Source organism: Rosa rugosa, chromosome 1 (assembly GCF_958449725.1).
Source record: "Rosa rugosa chromosome 1, drRosRugo1.1, whole genome shotgun sequence".
Lineage (NCBI taxonomy): Eukaryota > Viridiplantae > Streptophyta > Magnoliopsida > Rosales > Rosaceae > Rosa > Rosa rugosa.
This window is the reverse complement of record NC_084820.1, coordinates 8,485,437-8,513,073: the sequence shown is the minus strand read 5'-3', so window position 1 is coordinate 8,513,073 and position 27,637 is coordinate 8,485,437. Positions and strand designations below refer to the sequence as shown.

General features: G+C 37.2%; 3 protein-coding genes across 4 annotated transcripts; 2 read left to right on the top strand and 1 right to left on the bottom strand.

The window, feature by feature from the left end:
* Positions 1-4,983: 4,983 nt before the first annotated feature.
* On the top strand, positions 4,984-13,227 carry LOC133714635 (conserved oligomeric Golgi complex subunit 3). The gene is made up of 25 exons (XM_062140801.1): positions 4,984-5,164; positions 5,371-5,454; positions 5,541-5,654; positions 5,739-5,783; positions 5,874-5,948; positions 6,049-6,144; positions 6,304-6,381; positions 7,196-7,281; positions 7,452-7,518; positions 7,622-7,684; positions 7,803-7,904; positions 8,120-8,224; positions 8,322-8,414; positions 8,871-8,959; positions 9,257-9,476; positions 10,074-10,160; positions 10,560-10,673; positions 10,765-10,797; positions 10,968-11,054; positions 11,141-11,203; positions 11,411-11,527; positions 11,755-11,847; positions 12,474-12,596; positions 12,782-12,882; positions 12,967-13,227. The coding sequence occupies exons 1-25, from the start codon at positions 5,090-5,092 to the stop codon at positions 13,097-13,099; spliced, it is 2,343 nt and encodes a 780-aa protein (XP_061996785.1). The 5' UTR covers positions 4,984-5,089; the 3' UTR covers positions 13,100-13,227.
* Positions 13,228-14,828: 1,601 nt separating this feature from the next.
* Positions 14,829-17,146, top strand: LOC133714626 (2-oxoglutarate-dependent dioxygenase DAO-like). Its single transcript, XM_062140789.1, has 3 exons — positions 14,829-15,845; positions 16,083-16,401; positions 16,586-17,146. The coding sequence occupies exons 1-3, from the start codon at positions 15,517-15,519 to the stop codon at positions 16,832-16,834; spliced, it is 897 nt and encodes a 298-aa protein (XP_061996773.1). The 5' UTR covers positions 14,829-15,516; the 3' UTR covers positions 16,835-17,146.
* Positions 17,147-17,317: 171 nt separating this feature from the next.
* Positions 17,318-26,888, bottom strand: LOC133714614 (1-phosphatidylinositol-3-phosphate 5-kinase FAB1A). Of its 2 annotated transcripts, XM_062140779.1 has the most exons (13): positions 26,758-26,888; positions 26,303-26,460; positions 25,313-26,015; positions 24,184-24,957; positions 23,521-23,674; positions 23,009-23,353; positions 21,485-22,399; positions 21,033-21,364; positions 20,483-20,606; positions 20,232-20,402; positions 18,286-19,731; positions 17,889-18,155; positions 17,318-17,783 (listed from the first exon to the last, which is right to left on the bottom strand). In XM_062140779.1, the coding sequence occupies exons 3-13, from the start codon at positions 25,930-25,932 to the stop codon at positions 17,457-17,459; spliced, it is 5,475 nt and encodes a 1,824-aa protein (XP_061996763.1). In that variant the 5' UTR covers positions 25,933-26,015; positions 26,303-26,460; positions 26,758-26,888; the 3' UTR covers positions 17,318-17,456. The 2 variants fall into 2 exon arrangements, with proteins under 2 accessions (XP_061996763.1, XP_061996754.1); XM_062140770.1 differs by lacking the exon at positions 26,758-26,888 and having other exon boundaries at positions 26,303-26,748.
* Between the last annotated feature and the right edge of the window lie 749 nt (positions 26,889-27,637).

The window sequence follows — 27,637 nt, the reverse complement described above, 5'->3', positions numbered from 1 at the left end:
AATTTCAGTAATTTGATTATATATGTTACTGATTACTGATGGTGATTTGATTAAATGTGTGTATATATGTTACTGATGGTGATAACTAATTGAATACCTTTTGTTTGTAACGTGAGTGTAGTATATATATATATATATATATGTTACTGATGGTCTTATTGTTTGTAATGTGTGTATATATGAACCCTAAACTCGTCTTATTGTTTGCAGTTCAGAAAATCAAAAATTGATGAGTTTGTGTTCCTGTTTGCTGCCTACACATTATGGAAATGAAGTTCATATATGTGGCTGCAGCTGCACTAGTTCTCAGCGTTTTCTTTCTCTTGCTCTTTGTGATTTGGTTTCTATTTTGCAACCTTGGAGTTTGGATATTCTTATTCTTCATTTGCTTTTGGATGGATATTGTTATTCTTCATTTGCTTTTTAAGTTGGTTTGGTAACTGCAAGTGTGTTGAACTTTTGATTATTGCTTGCTTTTTAAGTTGGTTTGGCAACTGCAGAACAATGTTGTACAGGTTTTTTCTTCTTTTTTTCATGGAAATTTACCAATTGATGATTTTCGGGCCCATTTCTGTAAGGACCGGCCCGTTTCTATCCGGTCCGGGCCTTTCCCGGTCCCTAATGCTGAAATGTGAAATTTGGGCCCGGCCCGTTTAATCCGGTCCCAGTCCCGGTCCCTATGATTTGGCTGCGGGCTGGGACCGTGCCCAGGCCTATGTTTGGGTTCACTATCTCGCGCTTATTATTCTTGCTATAGTAAGAAGTGCAAAATGTACTGCATGACAATGACAAGATCACTAAAGATAAAACAGTAATAAGCGGTTTTTGAATGTCACTTAATGACTTAAACGGTGTGGAAGTTAAAGTTAAAAAAATTATCATGTCAGTAACTAGGGTTTTAAATTAGTTAAATGTGGTTCTAGTTGGACTTCCAAATTTGATATTTGGACCTCTCCTACTTATTAAACCTCCGATTCACTTTTTTAAATACTTAAATAGCTAAGTACGCCTCCTTACTTTTACCAAAACATCCTTAAACAACTACTAATGTTGTCAAGAGTATCAAAAACACCATATTTTTCTGTCTTCTCCAACATCGTGCACTGTAAAAAAAACAAACAATCTTTGAATGTTAGATCAGAAGTACCACTAAACGTGGCTTTAATTTAATCCTAGTGCCAATCAAATGGAGTATAAATTGATAGCCGCCATATCGTTGAAAGAATTGTAGAGGTAAATATTAGAGCGATTAGTGACAATGTTTCGTGAAATCTCTGCTACTAGCAACCAACCGTTCTTTCTTGCACCAGACTTGTAGTTTGCCAAACCCCGGCAAACTTGATGGTTCGAGTTCATGACCAAGCTCGTATGTAATGCTGCTAGATGAATCATAGAGGGGAATGGGATAATAATCATGCTTGCAATTTAAATTTAATAATGTCAAAACCCTAGGCAATTTATATATAGGCTTCACACCAAAAACTAGTCTCTAATTCTTGCAAACAGTAAAATGAATCTGGTCCACAGAGCAATGGCGACCCATGATGCAAACTAATATGTCAATGTGAAGATCAGACCATGGTGGTGGGATTTCTCTCTTTAATTTCTTATTGGCAACTACAACTGACATTCTTTCTAGTTCAATTTCTACACAACGAAGAGATATGGGCTCTCAATGTCCATTCCCTGATTCCTGATTTGGAGACTTAAAACCCTAGTAATTCCTTGGCCAAGCACAAGATGCCCTCGCAGTTACCAGTACCACCATCCATTAATATTTGGTTTCAAGACTTCCCCATGTCGACGATGTTGAGGATGAAAGAAGACTTAAATTTTTTTTTTTCTTTTTCTCTCATTGTCCTTATTTGTCTTTTTATATGAGTTGACAAATCTGTTAACAATTTATAAAAGATGGAGGTCCAAATATCAAATTTGGAGGTCCAACTAGAACCACCCATTAGTTAAAGAAAAAAAAAAACATCAAGAGAACCATAATCTCATTCCGTTTGTTAAATAAGTCAGACAAAAAAAAAAAAAATCTCTGTTTAAGAAAATATCCGCTAACAAAGAGAGGCTTAATATATAGGCCAACAAATACGCATTTCAATTTCAGAGAAGCAAAAAAAGAAATATCCATTTCCCTCTCCAATCTCCCACTGAAACCCTTGCCCGAAGCTTTCAAGCTTTTCCATGGCTGCACCTAGGCCCAGAGATTAACTTGCTTTAGAGAGTGGGAAACCACCCGCATGGTACCCGTTTCGACCATCACATTCTAAAATCATTTGGTTCTTGTCCACAAAGATTCAGGGACTTCCTCTTCCCATAAATGATATCGATCCATAACGTGAATCTGTTTAGCCAATCCCCACCGTCTGCTGTAAGTAAGCCACTGTAACATTGAGACTTGTTCCTGATTTTGTTCTTGAATTGACAATTGACGGGAGAATTGACGCTGTTTTTATTTATCTGTTTTATTTTTATTTTTTATTGAAATCCTTGTCTTATTGAGCCTATTGAGCATTGTGGGGAATATCCATGTGATGCATCCATATTTTCAAACTCATATAAATGAAAGCATGAAGTTGTACCTGGTCATCCATTCTTCAAACGTTTCGCCTTTCATACGTTTAAGTCGTTTCTTTTGAGGCAAAATTTTAGTTCTTTATTCGTCAAAGACTTAAATTTAGATATTTCAAACACATGATAATATAAACGTGAATACAGGTATTAGTTAATGGTCTCATTAATTACTATAGTCTCTAGTCATTAAGTACGCATTGTGCTTTAGAACAAATTGCTGTTGACATTTGCCAATAATTAGTTTGCTTTGTTTCAAAGTGTTGTTCATCTTGTACCCAAAAAAAAAAAAAAAAAAAAAAATATGTTCATTGTAATACAACCTTATGAGTTATGACTCGAATCGTTCGTTATATGCTCAAACATTGATATTTTATCATATTATGATTATGCAAATTCAATTTGGTTCAATATTATCATTAAAAGATTACCTATATAATGGATGATTTGGATTATGAAATTACGTTACACGATGAACGAATAATCTAAATATAAAGAAGATTAGAGAAGAAAGTTAGTTGAGAAAAATTTGCTATTATCCACCTTTCTAATGTCGTTTTCATTAATACTGTCTTACGTTCAAAATTTATTTTTCTTTCATCTCCAAAAAATAATGTTTTCTTCCGGATGAAAACAACATTAGAAGAAGAACACACCTTTGAGCAACAGGAAAAGGAAATGACAAGAATGAGAGAAGTTTTGTTGTAGGAATTTAGGAAGAGTTTTTATGACATTTTATACACTTAAATGGTCAATTTTTAACTTTTTAAAAGAAAATGTTACAAGTCAATTTGAGGACACAAAAAAAGTTATTCTTTCAATAGTTCTTAAAAGATTTATTCTTTTCCATCTCCGAAACATAAATAGCCATCTCCAATAGTGTAGCAAAAATTCGATTTTTAGCTATATATAACTATTTTTTAAGAGTTCTTCTTCTCCGCCGCTCTCCAAAACCAAACCAGTAACCATGAACGGGGTGGCGCGGCTTCAACAGCTAAGAGCTCGCTACCAGAATGTCTTCGTATTGGATCTTGAACGCCAGCCTGAACGGAAACGGTCACTTCTTCGTCAGTGGATTTCATCATTCGGAGGTGATGAGTCCTTGTTCATTGGGAAGAATCGCCACATGAAGAGGGTAATGATTGAGCATATAGAAGCCCATCCTACTTCAGCTTTAGTTGAACTTGTCCCATACATCTATGGTGAAACTGCTTTGTTATTCACATCTGAATCGTGGGAGACGATTGATGATATCCTGAGATGTGAATTTTGTCTCGTTCCTCACGCTGCTTGTTTGGAAGGCTCTCATGGTCTCTTAACTGGCACTGAACTGCTGGAGTATTAATTGGGACAATCGGAAGAATTTGTCCAATATCCCAAGTGATCTTCCTTCCAGCCATGAGAGAGATGTTGTTGTTCATGCGTCTGAGGTGGTGTATCAATCGGTGCTGTTTCGATCGGTCACTACGTATGAATTTTCGTCCGTCACTGGGGAATTGAATGTTATTGATATGACTGAGGTAGAGTTGGATGAGTTGGAGGATTGTATTGTGCGTGATGGTTGATATGGCTGATGAAGAGTTGGAGGATTGGTTTCCAATTATGGAGTATGGGGCCGATGGGTAGCTGGACTTTCTTATTTAGATCTTATTATCTTAAAAAGACTGAATCATTAGTGATGGGAATTGATTTGAATCTGTCTTTATTAAGTTTCAAGTTTCGGACTGTTATGTAACCCATTAGTGGGTGTTGGACTGATGAGTTTGAATCATTTGATAAAAAAAAAAAAAAAAAACTATTTTTTAAGCAAAATTCGACTCCAACAGACTAGCTATAATAACTAAGTTAAATTTAACTTTAGGTAAAATTGCTAATTATATTTAGTTGGAGAATTATGCAAAGCTAAAGTAAAAGTTATATTTCTCTATCTTCTTTTATCCATATGTAAGTTTACGATTTGATAAAACATTGCAGATCATTTACAAATACTTTTGCTTAAGCAACATTGTTAAATCAATATCTATATTGCACAACTTTACTTGATAGAAAATTACATAGTAGCACATGACCAAAGTAAAACCCACTTTCAAAAAAATTTATACAAATAAAGACATGAGCCCAGGTCCAAAAGCCAAATGTTTCAAGTCTGACTCCCAATTTTAATGGAAAATGACTAAAAAGTAAGTTCCACGTTAGATGTGCCAAGAAGTGGATGAATAACCGTAAGAAATTTTCTTAATAAAATCTTCAGAAGAAAAACAGTAGGAAAAAGAAAAATAACTTTTATTTTTGGTACCAAAATGAAAAACACATTTGTCGATGAACATTTTTTCGACAATTAACAAAAGGAATAAAAAAAAAGAAAAAAGAGAAATACTATTACCTAAAACTCCAAAAGATTATTCAGCGAAAGAAGGAAAAAAAAAAAAGAAACTAGACCCGCAAAATACAAAAGAAGCCTGGTCTGAACTGTGAATTGTGAAGAGTGGTGAAGAAGCTTGAAGATTCAACAATGGCGAGTAAGCCCGGCGTTCAGAGATCCGGAGCTATTTCCAAGGGCTACAACTTCGCATCTCACTGGGAACAGGTTTCTCTTCCTCTTCATCTTCATCTTCATCTTCATCTTCATCTTCAATTTGGGAATACCTCATTTCCCTAAATTCAAATTCTCATGCTCTCTGTGTTTTGTACAATTCGTTTTACAATTATCAAGCTTCGTATCAGATCAGATCGGATCGGATCCTTTAGATATATGAGTTTGATGTAGTCCTATATCTTCGCTTGACTCTGCAGAACGCGCCGTTAACGGAGCAGCAACAAGCGGCGATTGCAAACCTCTCCCACGCCGTCGCAGAGCGACCGTTGCCGCCCAATTTGGTTAGAAATCACGCTACATTTCTCTGCCTCTTCGATTCATAAAACACTGTTTTATCACCAAATTGAACTTCGTTGGTGGAATTCAGGCGCAAGATCGAATCTCGGAGCAGCAGAACGGCCTGTCAGTCTCCACCAAGGGCAGCTCTTTTGGCTTGGAACACTCTGCTGCTATGGAAGCCGTTCTTGTCAATACGAATCAGGTGACCTTTTCGTCATCCACATTGAGTTTTTGACAGTCGTGTTGAGTTTTTGGACTGCAATGTGATTTGTTCTTCTGTCTGCAGTTTTACAAATGGTTTACGGATCTTGAATCGGCCTTGAAGTCCGAGGTTAGTACTTGATTATTGCGGTGAAACAGTAATGTAGTACAAAAGGAGCATGGTAATGAGGTCAATGCACTGATTTTTGATTTGTTTTAGACAGAGGAGAAGTATCGCCACTATGTAGACACATTGATGGAGCGCATACAGATATGTGATGGTATCCTTCAGCAGGTAGTCTCTCATTCTCTTCTGTTGTTGTGAAGTTCGAGAGGGATCATTTTCATTTTAGATTGTTTTGCTTATGGACATTGCTGGGCTTCCTTGTATGCAGGTGGATGATACTCTAGACTTGTTTAATGAACTACAACTGCAGCACCAGGCAGTAGCAACAAAGACTAAAACTCTTCATGATGCGTGCGACCGACTGGTGCGGTTACTTTCTATTATTTCCTTTATTTTTTATTTTTTTAAGTTTCACTTGACCTATTTGAAATTGTGATATGGCTGAATGATGATTTATGTAGCCTATCTTTGTAGGATCTGTTGAAATGTCTAGACCTTGATCTGTACTCGTCTTGTTTTGTAGTTGATAGAAAAGCAACGACTGATTGAATTTTCAGAAGCACTCCGCAGTAAGCTCAACTACTTTGATGAATTGGAGAATGTAAGGTTTGAATGCTACCTTACCTAGAGATACAGTTTGTTCTATATACGTTTATGCTTGTCTTTAACTTGTTCCCCTAGATTCTTCTTAGTTTGTGAACCTTGTATTTGTACCTTTGCAACAAGGTCAGTGGATGGTAGGAACTGCCAATAATTTAGAGAAAGATGAAAGTTTGAAGTTACTATCTGTTTCTTATTGACGGATTTGGTTGATTTTAGTCATGATGTATCGAATGTTTCTGTTTCTTCTGTCATTGACAGAAGTCTCTTCTACTTGCCCTTCAAATTTACTGTTTAAAAGTATAAAACTCATATAAATATTTGGTTCTTCAGAAACAGTGGTTACTTAGTTAACAGTTGTGATAGGAGCTGTGATTTTTTTTTTTGGATATAATTAGGAATTTTCATAATGTTTGTGGTGATGCATGTATATTCTTTTGTTTTTGGTTTAACAATTTGATTTTATCATTCATTGAAGCTTTACAGTTTTCACAAATCTGTATATGTCAGTTTCTCCTTAGTGTCACTTTCCTTTTCGGGCATAACTTGTAGCCTTATAGGGTTGTTATAATATAAAGGGAATTAAATATAGTGAAGGTTTGTGCCAAGCATCCTGTCTCTTTCTTCTTGTCTGGTTTAGTGATTGCAATCTTGCTTTTTTGCTTTGTTTGTATGTGTGAGAAAATAACATGGTGTTTTCATGTAATGTTGTGCACAGAGTTGACCATGTAAATACACACACACACACACACACACACACATATATATATATGTTAACCAACAGAGTTCATGTTTAAATGTTCAACTGTGTGCAGATTGCTACAAATTTTTATTCTCCAAACATGAATGTTCTAAATGAGAACTTTCTCCCTCTGCTCAAACGACTTGATGATTGCATATCGTAAGTGGCATACCTTCAACATTGTTATTATTCCATGCAGTTCTATGCTTCAAACACTACTATGTTAAAATCTTTTCGTGTGCATCGATGCCAGGAAACAGTGAGCAGTAATAAAAATGATCTATTGAGATTGGAACTTGTTGTTTTCAACTGATTTCTGTCCATTTTAGGTATGTTGAAAGCAATCCGCAATATGCCGAATCCAGTGTTTACCTACTCAAATTTCGCCAACTGCAGGTATAATTTTCAGACCATTGATTAAGTGAATGGTACAGCATGGAGAATTATTGTCGTGGTATTTTTGGCTCTCGGTGATATATAATTCATGTGTTTTGGACAGTCTCGAGCCTTGGGCATGATTCGGTCACATGTACTTTCAATTCTTAAAGGTGCTTCTTCTCAGGTAAAGTCTTATTGTTGAATTAATTGTTGTGTTAATGTTTGTCTATAGTAAACTTCTGTGTTTACATGGATTAATACTTATGGTATGGCTTTGTATTATGGCCACTGTTTTGCATCAGGTACAGGCAGCTATCGGAAGCAGTGGTGGCAGCAAAGCTTCTGTTTCTGAGGGTGTAGAAGCATCTGTTATATATGTCCGTTTCAAGGCAGCAGCAAGTGAGGTAATAGTAGCCTTTATTGGCTTGCAGTGATGCTACTGTATCATCTATTATTTTGAAAGAGTGATTACTGTAGTTAAGTGGTCACGGCGTGAAAGGCTGATAGCTTGATCAACCTAGCAAACATTTGTGCACTAATATTTGATGGAATTGCAATTGTGTGCTTTAATTTACAGAATCTTTTAAGTCTCGATGTGTAACAATTATGGTCTCCGCAGCTTAAACCAGTGCTGGAGGAAATTGAAAGCAGAGCATCAAGGAAAGAATATACTCAGATCCTTGCAGAATGTCACAAGCTATACTGCGAACAACGCCTTTCCTTGGTAAGCTGATGATTGGTTGTTTACCATACAAGTTTATTTCTTCATTTCATATGGTCAGTTCACAATTATCATAAACCTTTTTATATGTATCATCCAGGTAAGAGGTATAGTACATCAAAGAATATCTGAATTTGCCAAGAAAGAGGCATTGCCATCATTGACTAGATCTGGATGTGCATATCTAATGCAGGTAATATTATATGTGTGTGTGTGTGTTATATTGTATAGTTATTTATAAGGATATTCAGAGAAGAGATATTCCTTTTGAAAAATGGAAGGGTAATGCATGGTTTTGGATTTGTTATTTAACAATAATGTGAAGATGTCATGGTATGAACCCTATCCTGTTTAAATACTGCAGAAGAGCAAACATAGCTCTGATGTATGATGTAGTATGACGTGCTAATTACTGTCATATTTGAAAGTTATGGCACATAGATATATTTAGTATTCCATCAGGTCAAACTGGGTACAATTCAGCAATGTTGGGATTCCAGGTCACAGCTGATGGGATTTTTCCTTCTGTTGTTATAATTTCTTTTCTATTTTCTCTTTGATTATATCTAGGTGCTTTTTCTTCATTACATTTTTTTTTTCAGAATGTAAATAAAGTTTCAATTGTAATTGATACCTGTATTAATTGCAGGTCTGTCAGCTTGAGCACCAACTTTTTGACCACTTTTTCCCATCTTCCGCAGAGGACATTTCAAGTTTGGCTCCATTGATAGATCCTCTGTAGGTCTCCTATCCTTTTTCACTTTTCGTTCTCTTGTCTATTGTTTTGCTTTCTTGAGAGATTGGCAGTTAGTAGTTGGGTTATAGCATAAGAAAAATATGACAATTCTGTAACCACTATTTGACATGAGAATAATCAGTATTGATGTAAATGTCAGTACTTATGGTAAGGGGCTACCTTTGAGTACCATTTTTCTGTCAAATACCCACATAACACAGCATATTGGAGGTTGTTGGTTGGTTTAGTTATGCACAGTTTAAACTATATAATAACTTTATGGTGATAACTTCATGCAGGTCTACATATTTATACGACACACTACGGCCAAAGCTTATTCATGAAACAAATATTGATTCTCTTTGCGAACTTGTTGATATATTGAAAGTTGAAGTCCTAGGTGAACAGTTAAGTCGGCGGAGTGAATCATTAGCTGGCCTACGTCCTACACTGGAGAGAATTCTTGCTGATGTTCATGAGAGGTTGACTTTCCGTGCTCGAACCCATATTCGTGATGAGGTGAGTATTTATTTCCAAGGGTTTGTTATCCTCATTAAAAAAAAAATTTCTTCTTGAGTTTAGATGCCAATTTTTAAGTGGTTACTTTGTATGGTATCACAAACATGTAAAGTAAACATATTATTGAATTGTTTTCTATTGTTTCTTTGATATTATTTTAAATGTTCTATCTCAGTTCATTTTATAATTCTTCTTGGATATCTTTTATTCAAAGGTGTTATACCTTTGACATCCTTATTGAAACGTTGGAGGGTATCACTCGATGCTGAGAAAGCAAGTGGATAATGGGATTTGATAATTTAGAATGTGAAATGAACGGATATCATTTGGTTTAAATAATAATGGAACCTGTTGTTATATGGTCTTTTGTCTTTGTTGTTTTATGGTTCTAATTAATCAGTTTATAAGTACCTTAAAGTTAGTCATGAGAGATGAGATTGCAAAAAGCTCTTTTTTATTTTTTAAGTAATCACATTTACTTAGTTTTCTACCGCCGTGGCTTGGATAAGGGAAATTGTATAGGTCTTCGTCTTTGTTTCCTGTTAAACTATCTTTTATTTTTTTCCTTTTTTAAGCTTTCTCTTGCTTCTTTTTCAGATAGCAAATTATTTACCTTTGGACGAAGATTTGGATTACCCTGCAAAGCTGGAAAAAGCTGCGACAGATGAACTTGAAACTACTTCTGTAAGTTTTCATCTTTATAACACCTGACATAAACCCTAAACCTGATGTATCTTGGTGTCAGATTTTCCTAGTCCCTATTTAATAGGCTTATAGACATTGGCACATAATGATTCCTGGAGATACCAATTATTAACCAAATATTTTATTCATCTCTTAGTCAACATATCTGTTAATTATGTAGCGGACCTCTAGGGAGTAGGGACATTTTTTCCCATGATTGTTACATAATTCCGGACATGTCATTTCTCGTTACTTCATGATTTATTTGATGGTAGTAGGTGGCTAGTGGTTGCACTTCTGTAGCTGGCTGATTTTAATTTACTTGTGTTACATATGTAGTAGTTACATTAATGCTTTCGTTCTTTTTTCTTAATATGTTGCTTTTCGTTCAAACTGCAGGATGATGAAAACCTCGTTTTTAAGACCTGGTATCCACCTCTAGAGAAAACACTATCTTGTCTGTCAAAGCTGTATCGCTGCTTAGAACCTGAAGTTTTCACTGGTTTAGCACAGGTATTGAAGCCTTTGCACAGCCACCATGTTAAACTTGTCTTAAATAATGCTATTTACAAATTTTGTTCAACAATTTTTTTTCTTCTATCAGGAAGTTGTCGAAGTTTGTTCAATATCTATTCAGGTGAGTAGTTAAATATACAATGTCATATGGAGTTCTTATGAAATTCTCTGCATAATTATATTTATCCTTGTTTAAGGGGATGTTGGGATTTAGTTAGAGTAGCCTTTATGTAACCCGCCAGTAACATGTGGCTGTCTTTTGTGCCTTGTTTTTGTGTTCCCCTTTACCAGAAAGCTAGTAAACTCATTGCGAAGAGATCATCGCCAATGGATGGTCAGCTCTTCCTCATAAAGCATCTTCTTATCTTAAGGGAGAAGGTTATCCATCCTCTCTGCTGCTGTATATACTAAGGCAGTTATATGATTAAATTACTTATTATAACACTTGTATTTTGTCTTCCCAGATTGCACCTTTCGATATTGAGTTTTCTGTTACACACAAGGAGCTTGATTTCTCGCACTTGCTGGTTAGTTGTTCTAGAATTCTTGAGCGTTAATTGTTCTGAATCTACTTAAACTATTTTAATTATAAATTTTTTGCACTATCAAAAAGAATCAAATGGAAACCTGTACCATACATATGAACTAAATTTTTTTTATCAATGTATATCCTCCCAGTCTTAAATGCAATGATGTAATGGAAATCTTAATTACTTTTGTATCTCATCCTCCAGGAGCATCTACGGCGGATTCTTAGAGGTCAAGCCTCTCTATTTGACTGGTCCAGGACAACTTCGCTGGCAAGAACCTTATCTCCCCGTGTTTTGGAAAGTCAAATAGATGCCAAGAAGGTATGTCAGTTTGCCTTTTTAGTCAAGAATTTGCAATACAGCATATACTTTGGCAACATTTATATGCCCCTTCGCCTTATGTTATGTTTGATAATTATAATTACAGTGCCAACCTTTTCTATTAGATATTAGGATATGAGAGCAAGGTTTTGCTTATTTTACTGTCACTTTGATTTATAATTTAACCTGATTGGTTAGTACTTCAATTCATCTCTATTTACTTGCAGGAACTGGAGAAAAGCCTAAAAGCCACTTGTGAGGAGTTCATTATGTCGGTCACTAAGCTAGTTGTGGATCCTATGCTTTCATTTGTTACCAAGGTTTGTCTTTTTTCCGTGCAAAAAGATGGCTGAACAACTTTGTAATGTATTTTGGAGAAACTGAGACCAGGTTTACACTAAACCACAAATTTTAGAACAAAATTGTCTAAACTCAGTGGGAGACATGAGAAGAATTCATGCACGGAATCCCATTAGAATCCCACATATCTACCCTTGCATCTCTTTGATCCTATATCTGAATGCTTCTTGTAACTTCAAAACAATTTCATTTAAACATGCTAGCAATCTGTACTTGTAAATTCCCAACCCTTCTCAAAAAGAAATTTTACTTGTAAACTCCGAAGGTTCCTCGGATGAATCCTGCCTGCACTTGGGTTGGGTGGCCTTTTGAGATGAGAGAGGGCTACCCCTGGGCCTCCAACTGGACTAATACACTTTGTACAAGCATACAAATGAATGCTTTATTTGTATGCTCGTATGGCATAATATTGGGGTTCTTAGGATAACATCCTGCCTTCACTTTGGTTCGTTGGTTTTAGGGGATGAGAGAGGGATACCTCCTGTCCTCCATTTGAATGAAGGCAACATCATACAAGCATACAAGAATTTTCTACATGTCCATTTGAGAAGTTCGCTAAAGTTTAAGGTCTTGTGCTTTTCTATAGGTCACAGCTGTGAAAGTTGCAATGTCAGGCAGCCAGAATCAAAAGGTAGAGTTGGTTATGGCTAAACCACTCAAAGATCAAGCTTTTGCAACTCCAGATAAAGTAGCTGAACTTGTTCAAAAGGTATGCATTCATATTAATTTCTCCTTTTCTTTTACTTATGGGGACTACTGTGTTGGTGGAGGGTACCTGATGTTTGTCTGCTATATATTTCTTGTTTCACATAAAAAATATTGATATTGTTTGAGATGTCGGAATTCTCATAACTAATGTAACATTAGCTGATCCCTACCATATATCTGGAACAGGTAACCACTGCTATTCACCAAGAGTTGCCAATGGTAACGAGGAAAATGAAGCTTTATCTGCAGAACTCATCAACACGGACAATTCTATTCAAACCAATACAGTAAGTACAAATTCGCATGTACAAAATGCAGTTTTCTGGTTATCAATATACAATCTTAACGTCTTTTTTCCCTTTTTTATTCAGGACAAATATTGTGGAAGCCCATGTACAAGTACAGTCCCTGCTAAAGGCTGAGTATTCACCTGAAGAAATACAAGGAATGATAAAGATGCCGTCTATTCAAGACCTACAAGCACAACTTGATACTCTACTGTAGGGTTTTTTGAAAGCCATTGAATCATTCAATTACTATTTTTTTTTTCTATGACATTTTTCTTCTCAAGATTCTTAAGATTAGAATTGATATATTAAATGAACAGTCGTCAGTTTATATTTTTATTTTTACTTTTCATCTTGACAACAAAAAATTATGTTAAACCTTGTTAATATTCAATTCTATTTTTTCCTAAAATTCTCTTGCATATCATAGCCTCAACATTTGTAAGCGTGATTATTAGTAATAATCACGTGTTCCCATTGATAGAATATCAAAATCTCGAACAAATGTTTTTAATGAATTTTATTATTTTTTGACTTTGAAAAATTGTAAAAAAAATTTACCGTCATAAATATTTGAATTCTGTAAGTTCAGCGAGTGTCTAAACATCATTATTTGATAAAAATATTTTGGTGAAAAAATAAGGACATGCAATTTTGGCCAAAAATCATGTGTTATAGTCCATAGATTTAGCTAAAAATCATGGTCTAGAAGATTTTTGTTTTTGTTTTTTAATCCACAAGGTTGTGTCATGACATTAGTTAGTTCATAGTTTTGATTTTTGATTTTCATTTTTCATCTTGAGAATAAGTAAATAGATTTGTAAGACTTTAAAACAAGGATTTGAGTATGGACACTAATAAGCTTCTTTTCCATTTAGCTTGTTGTACTCTAATTTCTTATGACTAAGATGATCGCATTCAATGCAATTACACTGCTCAATCTCATCACCTCTTTGAGCTCCATATTATTTCCACCAAGAAAGACTGCATGGCATTGTGGTCTGCCAATTCCACCATGCATGCACACAAAAGCTCTAGATCACTATCCCGCCCCACATTAGCTATATGAATGACAAGTCGATGAAACTTTGTTCTGCCCATACCTTGGGAGTTTAAGCTTCAACAATTGGACTCACTTTCAGTTGCAGAACTAGAATAATGATTTGGAATTTCTTTTCATACCCAGAAAAATCTACTAGTGGAAGCAGTATGAAGATTGAAAAACTAGCTCAATGAATCATTCATGACATATAAAGTCATATAACTCATAATACATATAAAGTAGTTAGTTCGCAAGGTACATGATGTATTACAAACCTTCTTGAAATGAACAAAGACCTACACATGATGTACGTATCGCAAAACTTCCTCAATTGCCTCTCTCTTCTTGTGCATCTGGCCCTTGTGAGAAAACCTTACAAGGGGAAGGTCCTAACTCCTAAGAGGAAACTGAACACGGTAACAGGGCAGCGCATTTTCATGCTTCAACTGCCAAGTCCTATGACAGCTTTCACCCTTCCGACCAACCTTCACTTCAAACTCATGAGTATATAGGGACTGAATCACCAGCTTTCACATGCACAAAATCGGTTTTAACTTCAATCATCCACTAAACAGATCGAAACATACACAAGTCAGATTATCCGGCATCAACCTTAATTAGTATACGGACCAGATTATCCGGCATCAACCTTCTACGTTTAACCTTCGCTTCAGGGGTAACCATTTTTCTGTGTCACAATAACACTATACATAACCACCTTAACACAGTAAATTAAAAGTATTGCAAATTTCACATCTACATCCAAACTGCACACATTCAAACTTGAAAGATTGAAACAACCATATATACTTGATACACACTAGTATTACACTAACATACATGCAATAGCATATAAGATAAGACCACAGCATTGTGAACTTAACAGGGGATGCAAGACCTCAAAATGACATTTTGATTTGATTGAACCTAAAGCACTGAATATATATACATCTGTTTCGGTATAAGGACCACCGAGTATATATACTTATAAACCAATCTCGACATTAGCAGTGAAATACAGAATGCTAAATGCAAAATTTAAATGTTTCACTTTGATTCACTGAATCTACATGCAACAACAATGACAACCCAGATTACCAGCCAGCTGTTTGATCCAATTGCAAAAGATGTAGTAGTTGAACATAAGATCCGAATCTTCTCCGCCGTTTTCGACCCACCACCACCTTTAGATAAACTCTCTCATCAGATCGATATGGAGATTGGGTTAGGTTTCGCTAGATTCAACAACTCCCAATTTCGGTTCGAAGAAGGAAATCGATTCAACACGGACACGCAAGGTACGAGGTGCGCCAGAAAGGCAGACCCCACCGACGGAGCCGTTATGCCTGCGGCGGTGCATGCATTCCAGATGGACGGTCCCATTATGGAACGTAAGTTATGCCTCCGGTGCATGCATTCCAGATGGACGGTCCCATCATGGAAACGTACGTTATGCAAGACGGGTGCATGCATTCCATGCCAGACGGTCCTATTATGGAATTTAGCAATTAAGGACAGACTCCTATAAATTGAACTGTCCAACATTAAGGTGATACGTACCAGAGAAAACCAAGCAAGAAACAAACTCAGAAATGGCTTTTCCGGTGATTGATCTGAATCAGTTTCCAGATCCTGAAGGGTACAAGAGGCTGAGGGAAGCATCAGAGCAATGGGGTTGCTTCAGGCTAGTCAACCACAAGATCCCATTGTCTCTCATGTCAGAGATGAAGAAGGTGGTCAGATCTCTTCTTGATCTGCCCGCGGAGATCAAGAAGAACAACACTGATGTCATATATGGCAGTGGCTACGTCGCACCCAGCAAGGTCAACCCTCTCAATGAGGGTTTGGGTCTCTGTTACTTGGGATCATCTGAGACTGTGCACACCTTTTGCTCTCAGTTGGGTGCTTCTTCCTACCAGAGGTTAGCTATGGCTGCTTTGCCAACTCCACCGTTAATTTCTACTTAACTATTAATTGTTCATATTTTGATGATAATCTAGCCTCTGCTCTTCAGTAACTGAATTGGATTCATTCGTTAATGTACAATCGGTCTGAGAACATAACATAACATAACATGTGAAATATATGAGCATGGTCTATTTAAGTATTTATTAAAGTGTTTGCTGAAGTTGGTATCTTAATGTTATTGAATGAGCAGAGAGGTAATAGAGAAGTATGCAGAAGCAGTTTATGAGCAGATGATGGATTTAGGGGATAAGTTGGCACAGAGTTTTGGGCTGCAGAGTGATTTTCTGAAGGAATGGCTGTGCCAGTTTAGGTTTAACAAGTACAACTTCACTTCCGAATCCGTGGGATCTCCCGGACTTGAGCTACACACCGATTCGGGATTTCTGACCATTCTTCAAGATGATGAAAGTGTTGGTGGTCTGGAAGTGATGGACAGGCAGTCTGGTGCTTTGGTACCAGTTGATCCTTGTCCAGGCACTTTCGTTGTCAATGTTGGAGACACTGCTAAGGTAGGTAAATTGGTAAACATAAATTATGTTATGAGTTATTTATAAAATAAAATAAAATAAAACAATGAATTATGGTCTTAGTAACTTTTGCTAATTTGCTTTTTATTAGGGTAGGTAAATTGCCCAAAATTCTGTTTCTTACATCCATCTTGTTATTGTTGTTGCTGTTGGTATTTACATTAAGGCATGGAGCAATGGAAGGCTGTGCAATGGGAGGCACAGAGTGCAATGCAAGGAGGCCAGCGTTCGAGTCTCCATTGCTTTTCTTCTGTTGGGACCAAAGGAGGAAGCAGTGGAAGCCCCTCTGGAATTTGTTGATTCGGAGCACCCACGTCTCTATGTCCCTTTCACTTATGAAGAATTCAGAAAGATCAGGCTCTCCAAACATTTGCGAGATGGTGATGCTCTTGAACTTGTGCGCATCAAGTCCTAATTGACTGATATGATTCAAGCTAGTTGGCATATAAAATTGCTAGCTGGTGATGCTCTTGAACTTGTACTAAATAATCGATTCTAGACCGTACTATATTAACGGATCAGAATTGGCAATCAATAAAGAGGAATGGGAAGAAGGTTTGGTTGGAAGCTAGGTGTTCTTCCTGTATGTCCATTTTCCATTGAACTGGTTACCAAATTATCAGAAACAATGTGAATTTATCAAGTTGCTAGTCATCTATCCGTTTATTATTCATTTCAAAATCCTTCGTCTTTATCTTATATGTTTTTATTAAACTCTTATTTTTGATATGGACTGCGATTGGCTTTTCTATTCGTCTGGTTTTCTTTCATTTTGCAAAGCAATTTTGGTTCGAATTGGCTGGCTTCTGTAATCATGCCACCGTGTTCTTCATCTTTATGGGCGATGGCTTGGAAATGTTTGCCTGTGTGCAAGTGTGTTGCTAGTACTCCGCAAAAAGGTTAAACTGTAATTGAAAAGATATTTGACATGAAAAAAAATATGGCTTACAGAGATGAGGCATGTCAACTTTATATCTGAGACAAAAGTAGGATCGCTTATATTTCATATATACAGGTAAGACTTGTTGAATTCTCAATTACAAGGCTTCAGATTGAGCTTGGGAAGTTTCTTCAAAATGGTCAGATTGCGACCCACTTGGGACAATCGCCTCAGGAGACCACTGATCGGGAAGCATCAGAAAGTAAGTGGCCATAGCTTTCCTGAAACGTTTCTTATACTGCTGGGGTGAAATCACGGTTGGAGATGTATTCTTCGGTCCTCCGAGGATGCCTGAGGCCTTCACCCAAGTTTCAAGGTGCTTGTCCCATGTATATTGCCTCATGAAATCAATGATCCCCAAAACTAGCTCGTGCTTTTCCTCATCCACTCCAACCAGTAATGAGTAGTCCATCACATCGATTGACTGTAGCATAATGGGTGACAAAATATTAGCAATAAATAGAAGCCATGAGAATAAGCAAAATAGCTCCTAAGCCTTCAATACAATAAGCAGTCAAAACCAACTTACAGCAAGGAATGCAGTATCATTCCAGACAGCTCTCTCCAATAGCCGCTTTGCCCTGTTCCCCACAAAAATTGGAGAAGTAGGCATTGCTTCAATCAGATTCTGGTCCAGTAGCACTTTATTGCTCCCACTTGTATCTGGATTATAACGTGATCGAGAAGATCCTTTCAGGTCATAGAGCCGTGAGACATTCCGTCTAAATAATAGATTCTCCATTACTAAGACATCCATTTTTGTCTCTTTCCCTGCTTTACCATGCTTTGATGAAACCTTCAAGGAAAGAGAGAAAAAAGGGAAATTACGAAGTTGTACAAAGAATCCTAGAAGTGGCTTTAAGGGTAGACAGAGATATAGCAAAAGCTTTCAAGCATTTTATTAGAGAAAAAGCAACCAAGAATACCTGATAGATACCCAGGATCTTTGCTAGGCAAGTTGGGCTTCTAGTACTGATTGAATCAGACAAATATTTGAAATAAGCTGGTGCAAACTTGATAAATGACTCCAGCTCCGTCTTTGTGACTTGTTTGATGATAAACCGATCATCCAAGGTTTTAGCAAAGAAAACGTTGCTCTTTCCACCCTGGGCACCCCACTTCTTACAGCGGCTAAGAGACCGCACAAAATCTAATTCGGAAGGGCAACATGCCTTCCTTAATGCCTCAAACTGCGATGCGTAGTAACAAGTCACTGTATACTTCACCTTACCGAGGGGCCCCTCATCTGTAAAGGATACTCTAGCATGTATATCCTTTGACACAAGAGATTCAGAGCTCCGCGAATGTGACATGGATAAGATGCCCTCATCAGAAGAACTAAGACCTCTGTAGGTCTCAGAAACTGACTCATCAAAAGCATTCAGTGAGAGAAGATTCGCTGAATCAAAAAGCGGTAATGAGACTGCAGAATCAATAGCTTCTTTTGGTCTATCAGGCTCAGAAATCTGCAAATGATAATTAGGAGAGACGAGGGTATATGCAATAACACTAGTGGGCTCATCATCAAAAACAGGGATAACTGTATCATTAACACCAATCGGCAATAGCAACCTGGCACCAGTATGCCGTTCCAGTTCCCGGAACCGTGCAACATAGACAGGACTGTGCTCACCACCAATACATAGCTTTTGAGTGTTAAAGGAAGCACTTTTACTGAATGAACTAGTGATAGCAGGAAATGTAGAAATAAGAGAACGAGTTGCCTGTACCCCACCTTGGTCAACAGTACCATTTTCCACAGCGGATGCAACAATTTTTACCACAGTTGATGATTTTACCAAGGTTGGATGAGGAAGTGAATAGCCATTCTCTCTAGATGTTGTACTAGTTGGGTGGGTTGTACCAGTCCAAGCCGCATCAAGGGTATCAGATAAACTTTCCACAGCTGAACATTCATTCTCTTCCGAGAGACCCATTTGTACAATTTTTTCAGACTCCAAAGGATCAGATTTATCAAGGACATTTGCAGAGGTCTCATTCCCATGATCTGTGTCCAGACCCATTTCAGTTCTGTTCTGAACCCCTCCCATCTGGCTCAAGTAGCCAGCATCTCCTCCTTGATTAAGATTTATACCAGGCTTGATTTCGGGAAGAGCTGTACAACTACTGATATTTCTTCCTGGTGTTTTGACAACCTTCTCCATGCCAATAGGTTTCTCCTTGAGTTTGGTAACGGAACTGGTTAAACCTTCCTGAAATTTAATATTGCTTAGACTGGCTGCACGAATCAGGCGCTGGTCCCAAACATAAGAATGGAAGAGTAACTGCCTCCGCAATTTATTGATCTCAAGAATATCAATTGCAGGCTGGCCAGATTTCACCTCCCCCTTTATCACTTTTTGTAATGATTTCTGAAAAATGTCATGTCATGAATGAGAAACCAAATAATGAAACTAAATAAATTCCTTCTCTAAGAGATGAAAAATAAAAGAAAGAATGAAAAAAAGACACAATGCAATTACAGCTCCTTTGTTTTAATCAGGATCATTTGGACAATAGTCTTGTATAGTACATAATGCAATGCCTGTGCAACGCAGCCAATAGGGCTTTGAGTTGATGGCTTCCATTGACATTAAAGTAGTCATGGGGAATGCACTGTGTACTAAACAAGACTTCCTCTCAATTTTTTATTTCCCCAGAAACAACTTTGCTCAAATTTATAACCTTTTTTTTTTTTTTTTTCCTGTTTGTGTGGAAGGGGGAGTGGATTCACTGTGTACTAAAAAAAAAAAAACTGTGTCTCACTTTCATTTTTTTTTTCCCAAAAAACAACTTTGCTCAAACTTATAACTTCTTTATTCTTTTTTCTATTGTTCTTTGGGAAGAAGGGGGTGGGAATCATGCAAACTACCTCAAAGTCTTCCCTTTCCTTTTGAAGCATCCCTTCAAGTTCTACAATTTGATGAGTCGATTCAGGTGCTTTCTTACCAACATCCTGTGTCTCCGCAACTTTTATCTTCTGTAAAATCTGATGAAGAGCACTATGTAATTCAGTAAATAGAAGCTCCACCCGGTTGCCCACCTATTAAAAAGATTAATGATCTCATTAGCAATGAGAATTTAGAATCCCTTGCTGTATTAACTCAGATTCAAAAATTGCACCTCATATGCTTCTTTTTGTATCCATTCCTGATTATCATAGTAAAATTCAAGTTTTGGTGGGGGCAGACAAACAGAGTGAATATGAATTGAGGCATAGCGGAAGCAAGCAACCATTCTCCCAAACCTGTAGATGTAAAAGCAAGAGCATATAAAGATTAAAATATGTTAGCTGAATCTTAGCACTTGAAAACTTCGAAGGCCTATCTACATGCTCAAGGAATCATACTTTGGTTCTCACCTAAACTCACCTGGTTCTTTTCTCAGAAATTCAATTTTCAAAAACTCAAGCTAAAAGAAGTAAACTTAAAATGGGGACAAGAAGGCTTGAACTCTGCTAAACCACCTTGACCGGATGACATCATGAGACCATCCTGACTGCATTTCACCTATACCTATCTAACTTTAACCAGCATGACCAAATTGTACATGTATGTTCCCCTAGGAAAAAATAAATCATTTTCTAAAATTTTTTCCTTCAGTTGGGTGTATTGCTGCTTGGTAAGTTTAACAGTTCTCAACTTAGTAAGGGAAAAAAAGAAAAAAACAATACCCATAAAACCGAAGACAATCTCTGTGCAGGGAATGACCACAGCTTGCAACTCTGTTTGCAGCTGCATGATTTGAAAAGCTCAATTCCAGAAATTTCCCAAAAGATAAACCCCAAGCAGCATCTGACATTACAACTCTACGAGTGGCTGGAGGGAAGCCACTGGTCCGAGGACATCTCAAGCACCTATGCCACATCCATATTTTTCCTTCCTTTTCCCCTGGCAGGAAAATCTCTGGGAGTTTCTTAACAGATATTGTAAGGCTTCCTTGTCTATGAGTATAACAATGAATATGCGCTTCTGAGGGCATCCCACATGAACGACAGAGGTAACCCTAAATCAACAAGCAGATTATCCCACATGAACATGCGCTTATGAGTTTGTTAATGACAATTATTTTTGATTAAAAATAACTAGCAACAAGAAAAGGTAATTGTCAAGATATGATAAATACCTGATCAAAAAGATGGTCTCGTAAAAACCTCCCCAGAGGCTTATCAAAGCTTCCATAGTATTTGATTCGAAAAAGATGGGCCCGTTCACATACAGTTCCTTTCCACACACAACGTGTTGATAGGGAAACCAAAATGCTCTGGTGGTCTGAAGGTGAGGGGGGGAACTCTTCTTTTGAAGATCCCACCTCCTCATTCTGATTATCAGTATGATATTTTATGGATGGAAGCTCTGGAGTCTCTCTGAGATTTGCAGCTAAAGCAACGCCATCAGCATTGCCAATTCCACCACCATGTCCAAATGCCTCTGAGGTGCTAAAAGAATTAGAGATCAAACTATCGTGAACTAAAGCTTCGCCTGCCTTGGCTGTTTTGGCTGGACAAGATTCTTTAGAACTTACATCCTTGTTGTCCTCAGAGCCACAAATTGAAGAAAGCTCTTTATGGCAGGAGTCTGTCGTATCCTGTCCTGGGGGAGACAAGGAAGTGAAAGAAGATGTATATTCTATAGGACTCGGGGTATGTTTTATGGGGGAAGGTTGAGAACACGGAGCTTTAGGTAAGCAGACCAAATTGGTGCCTTCGTTCTTTAAAATGGAGGCAACTTGGGCAAATGAGCCACTATCTGAAATGAGGCCTTTATTTGAGTTCTGCAGTTCACTGCTAGCATTGGAACTCTGAGGCTTGCCAGCTGCTGGTACACTAAAACCAGGTATGGTGGAGATGGACCTGTCAATACTAGACGGTTTATCAGGCAAAACAGTTACCACAGACTTCAGAGGAAGTTCTGGAAGGGAAGCTCCTTCATCAGCTAAAAATGAGGTCTCCAAAGCCAAGTGATAAGCTGCAAAAACTCCATACTGCACAACATGTTTCACCTTTTTTAACTCATCCCCATTGGCACCCTTCAGCAATATCTGAAACAAAGTAAAGCAATAGATATTCTCAACTCTTTTCACTATTCTTTTTGTATTATTTTCTTTAAAAAAATAAAAAATAAAAAATAAAAAATAAAAAATAAAAAATAAAAAATAAAAAATAAAAAATAAAAAATAAAAAATAAAAAATAAAAAATAAAAAATAAAAAATAAAAAATAAAAAATAAAAAATAAAAAATAAAAAATAAAAAATAAAAAATAAAAAATAAAAAATAAAAAATAAAAAATAAAAAATAAAAAATAAAAAATAAAAAGCAAGCAAAAGGAACCAAAGCCAACACCAAAAGTTGAAACAGGCCCCAAACCACAGGTTCAAGCTCATAACAGTAAATGACATCCTTGATCAGTGATCTCTAAACTGATTGCAACCCCTGGCTCTATGCTATATCCTTTGTGCTATTAGCCAGATATTATACTTTTAGTAAATAACTAGAGTGAAAATAATAATAACAATAAGCCCTGGCCTACACGTTTAAGGTTCACACACGACAACAATAAGTTCCAAACAATGCCCAAAAATTGAAGCTTCAATACAGCATAATTTGAAACTCAGTGTCCGTGTGTGATGTGTATATATTCAGGACTTACAGTAACACCCAATGGCTTTGGACAACCTTCAAAGAACATCAGAGTCTTTGTTAATTTCTTCCCACCTTGTCCAGCACTGCCATGCACTTCAAAAAATTTCTCCACATGGAACATGTCGCAATACCCTAGTTTTGGTGATGTAAGATGATCTATCGAAGGGACAATTTGTGCCCCAGTGCAGCGAGATATTCGCTCCAAAAGTGGCCTCTTAATATTCAGAACGAGTGATATGTCTTTCGCAAGAAGGTAATCTTGAGCATACCGAGATACAGACTTCTCCACCAATAGAACATTAGGGTGATGTGCATCGATCTTAGCAACTGCCATCTTCAGATGGTCCATCTCCTGAAAAAACAATTATAATTATTCAGAAGAAGAAACAGCATCCCAGAGACTGGCCAAAAAAGTGAGCTATAAAACATGTTCAGGGTTCCATCCCTCCATCCCTTGTCAAAACCCTATAAATTCAGAGCTTTAACTTACAAATGGCTAACAGAGGTAAAAAAAACAACCTGCTGCAACAAAGTATCGAAACTGGACAAGTGGTTTGATACACGCTGATATTCCAAAGCTCCTCCAAGGATCAAGAAACGTGGTTTTTCTATCTTTGAAGTCATTCGCCGATGAGCCACGTTTTTCTTGCAAACAACTCCTTTAACCACCATGCTACAGAATGAAATGAAAAAGCCGTCTAAGTCTTGTAAATAGTAATTTGCAAAAAGAGCATTTAAACTTAATGAAGCTGATGGGAAACTTGAAGTAACAACATATTCATGAAAGAATGTGGAATGTCCATTCAGCACAACCAGATCTGGAAACATGCCATCCATCTCCAAGGACAAAACTAAACATATAACAGAATGAAAAATACCATCTTTTTTCTCTTAGTTTCAATATTTTGTAGAGTTCAGATGTTATCCGTCCTTGTGAAAGAACTTATTCAAATAGGAGATATGGTTAACTGTAGCAACATCAAACTACTTTCATGACCTATTGAGCAACACATGTGACCTAACAGACAACTAAAAAATATTTACTAGCAACATAACCATCAAGTAGTCGCTTCAACAGTCGTAGATGTACACTAAAAGGTGCTATGAATTATTCTGAAGTTGGTCTGCCTTAAGCTGAATTATAAAGTTAAAGCATACACAAGTATAGGCCAACAATAATACCTCTCGCTCCGACTCCCACAAGCTATGCATTTAACCTTCACATATCCCCCAGGATCCATTCCTCCCCCTTTGCTCGTATCTGGCTTAAGAAGTGTGGCAGCTTCCCATGACAAAGACGTAATTATGTCCAACCAAGTCTCTTTGTAATTTTCATCAATCGAAGGCAGGTTTTCAACCTGCAAGAGCTGAGATACTAGAGCTCTAAAATGACCTTCCACCACATTCTTCATGGCCTTCCTGTGCTCCTCAATTGACTTCTCCCTAGTACGACACTCCCCACCACCAAAACTGTTTGAAGAATGAAGATATCCCCACTCCCCTGTAGCACCACCACCACCACCACCACCACCACCACCACCACCATCACCACCCTCATCATCATCATCATCATCAAATAAGGCAGCTTCTCTGTCATCTTCTTCATCCTCAGGCTCTGGTGGGAGCCAAAGTAGCCCATTATTCTCAAAATCCACCGGTTCTGCATTTGTAGTCTCCATCTCATATGGAGAAGTTTCACATTCATCACAATTAATATGATAATCTGATTCTTCCCCAAGTTTCGTTCCCACTACACTCTGTGTATCAAACTTCTCAGGTGAAAAGGAGCTCAAACTTTTTGCATCTGTGGTTTCTCCATCAGAATGCACCTTCTGTGGTTCATACACGCTATCAAACTCCTCGTTATTGATTGCACCATAATAGTCATTGGCATGGGTGAAATGTCTTGATTCTGAATCTGAATGATAACCATAGTCATCATCCTCATCATCACTCCTGGTATAAAAGGATAAGTACAATTACAAAAGGATTACCTTTCATATAACCATATATAAAAGTATCAGAATATGAAAATGAAAAATCATGCAAGATTCTTACAAATACAGTCGTTCATATGACCTAACATGTATGCGTCTCATACGTAACAAGAGCAATATCATTTGAAACAACTCTCTTCGAATAAAGAAAATAGATTATTAACTGCAGAGAGAGAGCGTCTCAAATGATATTTCACAGAAAGGGACACTCATTATTCACTTAGAACTACCAATTTATGTCCTTTATTCTAGCTTTACAAATATCTTACAAACACAAAAATAAAAACATAAGTGAAAAAGAAAGGAAAAGATACCTGTCCATGCAAAAGCCAAACTGGTTGGGAGACGACTCTGCCATGGCAGCGTCAGAACTAATGCTCCTCTGAGATGTTACATTGTCTTGCAGGCCAGTAACTGAATCATCTTGGCAAGATTGTCTGGGGCTAAGACCAGAACTATAGGGCACGTGCTGGTAAGGTCCAGTCGAATAAGGGGTAGAACCAACAGTGCTGCTGCTACTGTGGTAGGTGCAGCTTGTGTTGGTACTGACCAAGCTTGTTGTAGATGGCGATGGACTGAGGCCAGGGCTAGGTTCAGGGGGCCCATTATCAACTGCTGCTATCCCTTGCTCCCATTGCTTGAAGCAAAAATTACAGACCCTAATCCTCTCCCCGTCTTCCCTACCAATTCTTGGCTCATCAGATGGGGCAGGAATAGTGTTTGCAGTACACCTAGCGCAGAAAACTCGGCCACAAAGGCGGCAATGATGCCTTCGATTAAATACTGTGAACTGGGAATCACAGTCGTAGCATACCCTACAGCTGTGATCGGGCATCCAAAAGTCCCTGGACACATTGGTTGGCTCGGTTCTCCTGGGCATCCAAGACTTGAAAATGTCAACTATCTCTGATAATTTGTTGTCAGGGGTGCCCATCGACCGCTCCCCAACTTAGCCCACTCATCCAAACGGTCATCGGACACTCTCACAAAACAAGCAGCAATTCACTACTAAACAACCTGGAACAAAACCCCAAACTTTTCAATGAGAAACTGCAAAACCCAACAACACCATCGCTTCATGAAATTAAAACCAACCAATCTACCCCAACTCAATTTCCCAGAATCTCATAAAAAACTCTCAAGTGTTCAAACAAAAATGCCGTCATAATTGGATTCATAACCACATGAGCTCATAAGCATAATACAGAAACAACACTGGGAATTAAAAAACCACAAAGCAGCTACATTTCTAGTGCTAAATAAAAAACCCAACAAAACCCAGAAAAAGAAACAGTGATCATTACCAATTCAATAATCAATAGTACAGAAGCAGCTCCCAAATTCCAATTGTGCCAAAAACCTCGAATTTCCTGTAAAGCTCGAAACTTTACAACTGGGATTGCCAAGAATTACAGAGCTGAATCTTCAAAACCCAGAAAGATAGATTCTTTCCTCTCTCTCTCTGCAACAAACCCTAATCAATCAATCGAAGCATAAAATCTCCGATGGACCCCAGCAGAGGAATATAAGCCCGTCTTATATGTAGCTATAAATGTCATTTTTTCCATAACAAATTTGAGAAATTCAGTTCATAACTTCATATAACAACAAAGTTAACAATTAACAAAGTGTGTTATCTGAAACCGACTTCCAGAAAATTCATACATTTTTGCACTGTATACTAAGAAACTATATAAACCACACAAAAATGGAAATAAAGTGTAGAAATTTAAGAGATAAAGAAAGAGGAAATGTCAACCGCAATCTGTAATCCTACAATTTGGTGCTCCTTCTGAAAAATCTTTACTCTAGAATGTGATTCACCGACTAATAATTAAATGCATTTCGCATGCAGTACTGCAATTACTAATTTTCTACCCTTTTCCTCTATTTCTGGTTTTTTTTTTTTTTTTTTGAGTCTTGCAATACTATGAAATGAGATAACCACTGTAAGTGGCCTAGTGGTTCTTGCCTAGTTGGGTGTGCTCTCCAACCTAGGTTCGAATCCCGAAGCTGTCAAAGTGGCCAGGCACTGTGCTGCAATGCACAGTTGGAGCATTTCACATGCGCCGAAGGGGGTTTATCTTGAGCCTAAGAAGACTTTGAGTTCCCCTTAACAAAGTCAAAAAAAAAAAAACTATGAAATGAGATTTCATATTACAATACTAGATAAAATTAATTTATGTAGTATGAAATCTCGATATATTTAGATCGTCTCAATCTATATATATCATATGTCATATATTTTGTTATAAAATGAAATGTTATGTGTTGAGATATTTCAAAAATTCAACTAATAAGTTAAGCGTAAAGTTTGAGAAGGAGCACCAAAACTATATCCTTCCATTATTGAATTTCAAAATGATCAGGGTGTATGTAGGGTCTCAAACAGCAAGCTGAAATATCATCCAGCCTATCATGCACCTTCCTAAATTTGTTTGAAGCTTTATTTTTAGTAAACAAGTAGGTAGCACTTTTATGTTTTGACGGCAAGACAAGTTTTGTCGAGAGAAGCTATTATAGAACACACAACTAGATGCTGAGATGCACCACACTGATACCATACTACTCCTTTTAATTGAAGCACATTAATGTGGATGAAATTAACCCAATCAATTAGTTAAACTACAAACTATAAA

What these genes read in the sequence shown, in the direction of transcription:
- LOC133714635 (XM_062140801.1), top strand. Translation starts at nt 5,090, where the DNA reads ATGGCGAGTAAGCCCGGCGTTCAGAGATCCGGAGCTATTTCCAAGGGC. An exon ending in AATCGGCCTTGAAGTCCGAG is followed by an intron (nt 5,784 to 5,873) that starts GTTAGTACTTGA and finishes GATTTGTTTTAG; the next exon opens with ACAGAGGAGAAGTATCGCCA. An exon ending in GCTCCATTGATAGATCCTCT is followed by an intron (nt 8,960 to 9,256) that starts GTAGGTCTCCTA and finishes AACTTCATGCAG; the next exon opens with GTCTACATATTTATACGACA.
- LOC133714626 (XM_062140789.1), top strand. Translation starts at nt 15,517, where the DNA reads ATGGCTTTTCCGGTGATTGATCTGAATCAGTTTCCAGATCCTGAAGGG. An exon ending in GGTGCTTCTTCCTACCAGAG is followed by an intron (nt 15,846 to 16,082) that starts GTTAGCTATGGC and finishes TTGAATGAGCAG; the next exon opens with AGAGGTAATAGAGAAGTATG. An exon ending in ATGTTGGAGACACTGCTAAG is followed by an intron (nt 16,402 to 16,585) that starts GTAGGTAAATTG and finishes ATTTACATTAAG; the next exon opens with GCATGGAGCAATGGAAGGCT.
- LOC133714614 (XM_062140779.1), bottom strand. Translation starts at nt 25,932, where the DNA reads ATGGGCACCCCTGACAACAAATTATCAGAGATAGTTGACATTTTCAAG. An exon ending in GAGACCATCTTTTTGATCAG is followed by an intron (nt 21,365 to 21,484) that starts GTATTTATCATA and finishes TTGTTGATTTAG; the next exon opens with GGTTACCTCTGTCGTTCATG. An exon ending in AGATCCTGGGTATCTATCAG is followed by an intron (nt 18,156 to 18,285) that starts GTATTCTTGGTT and finishes CTTTCCTTGAAG; the next exon opens with GTTTCATCAAAGCATGGTAA.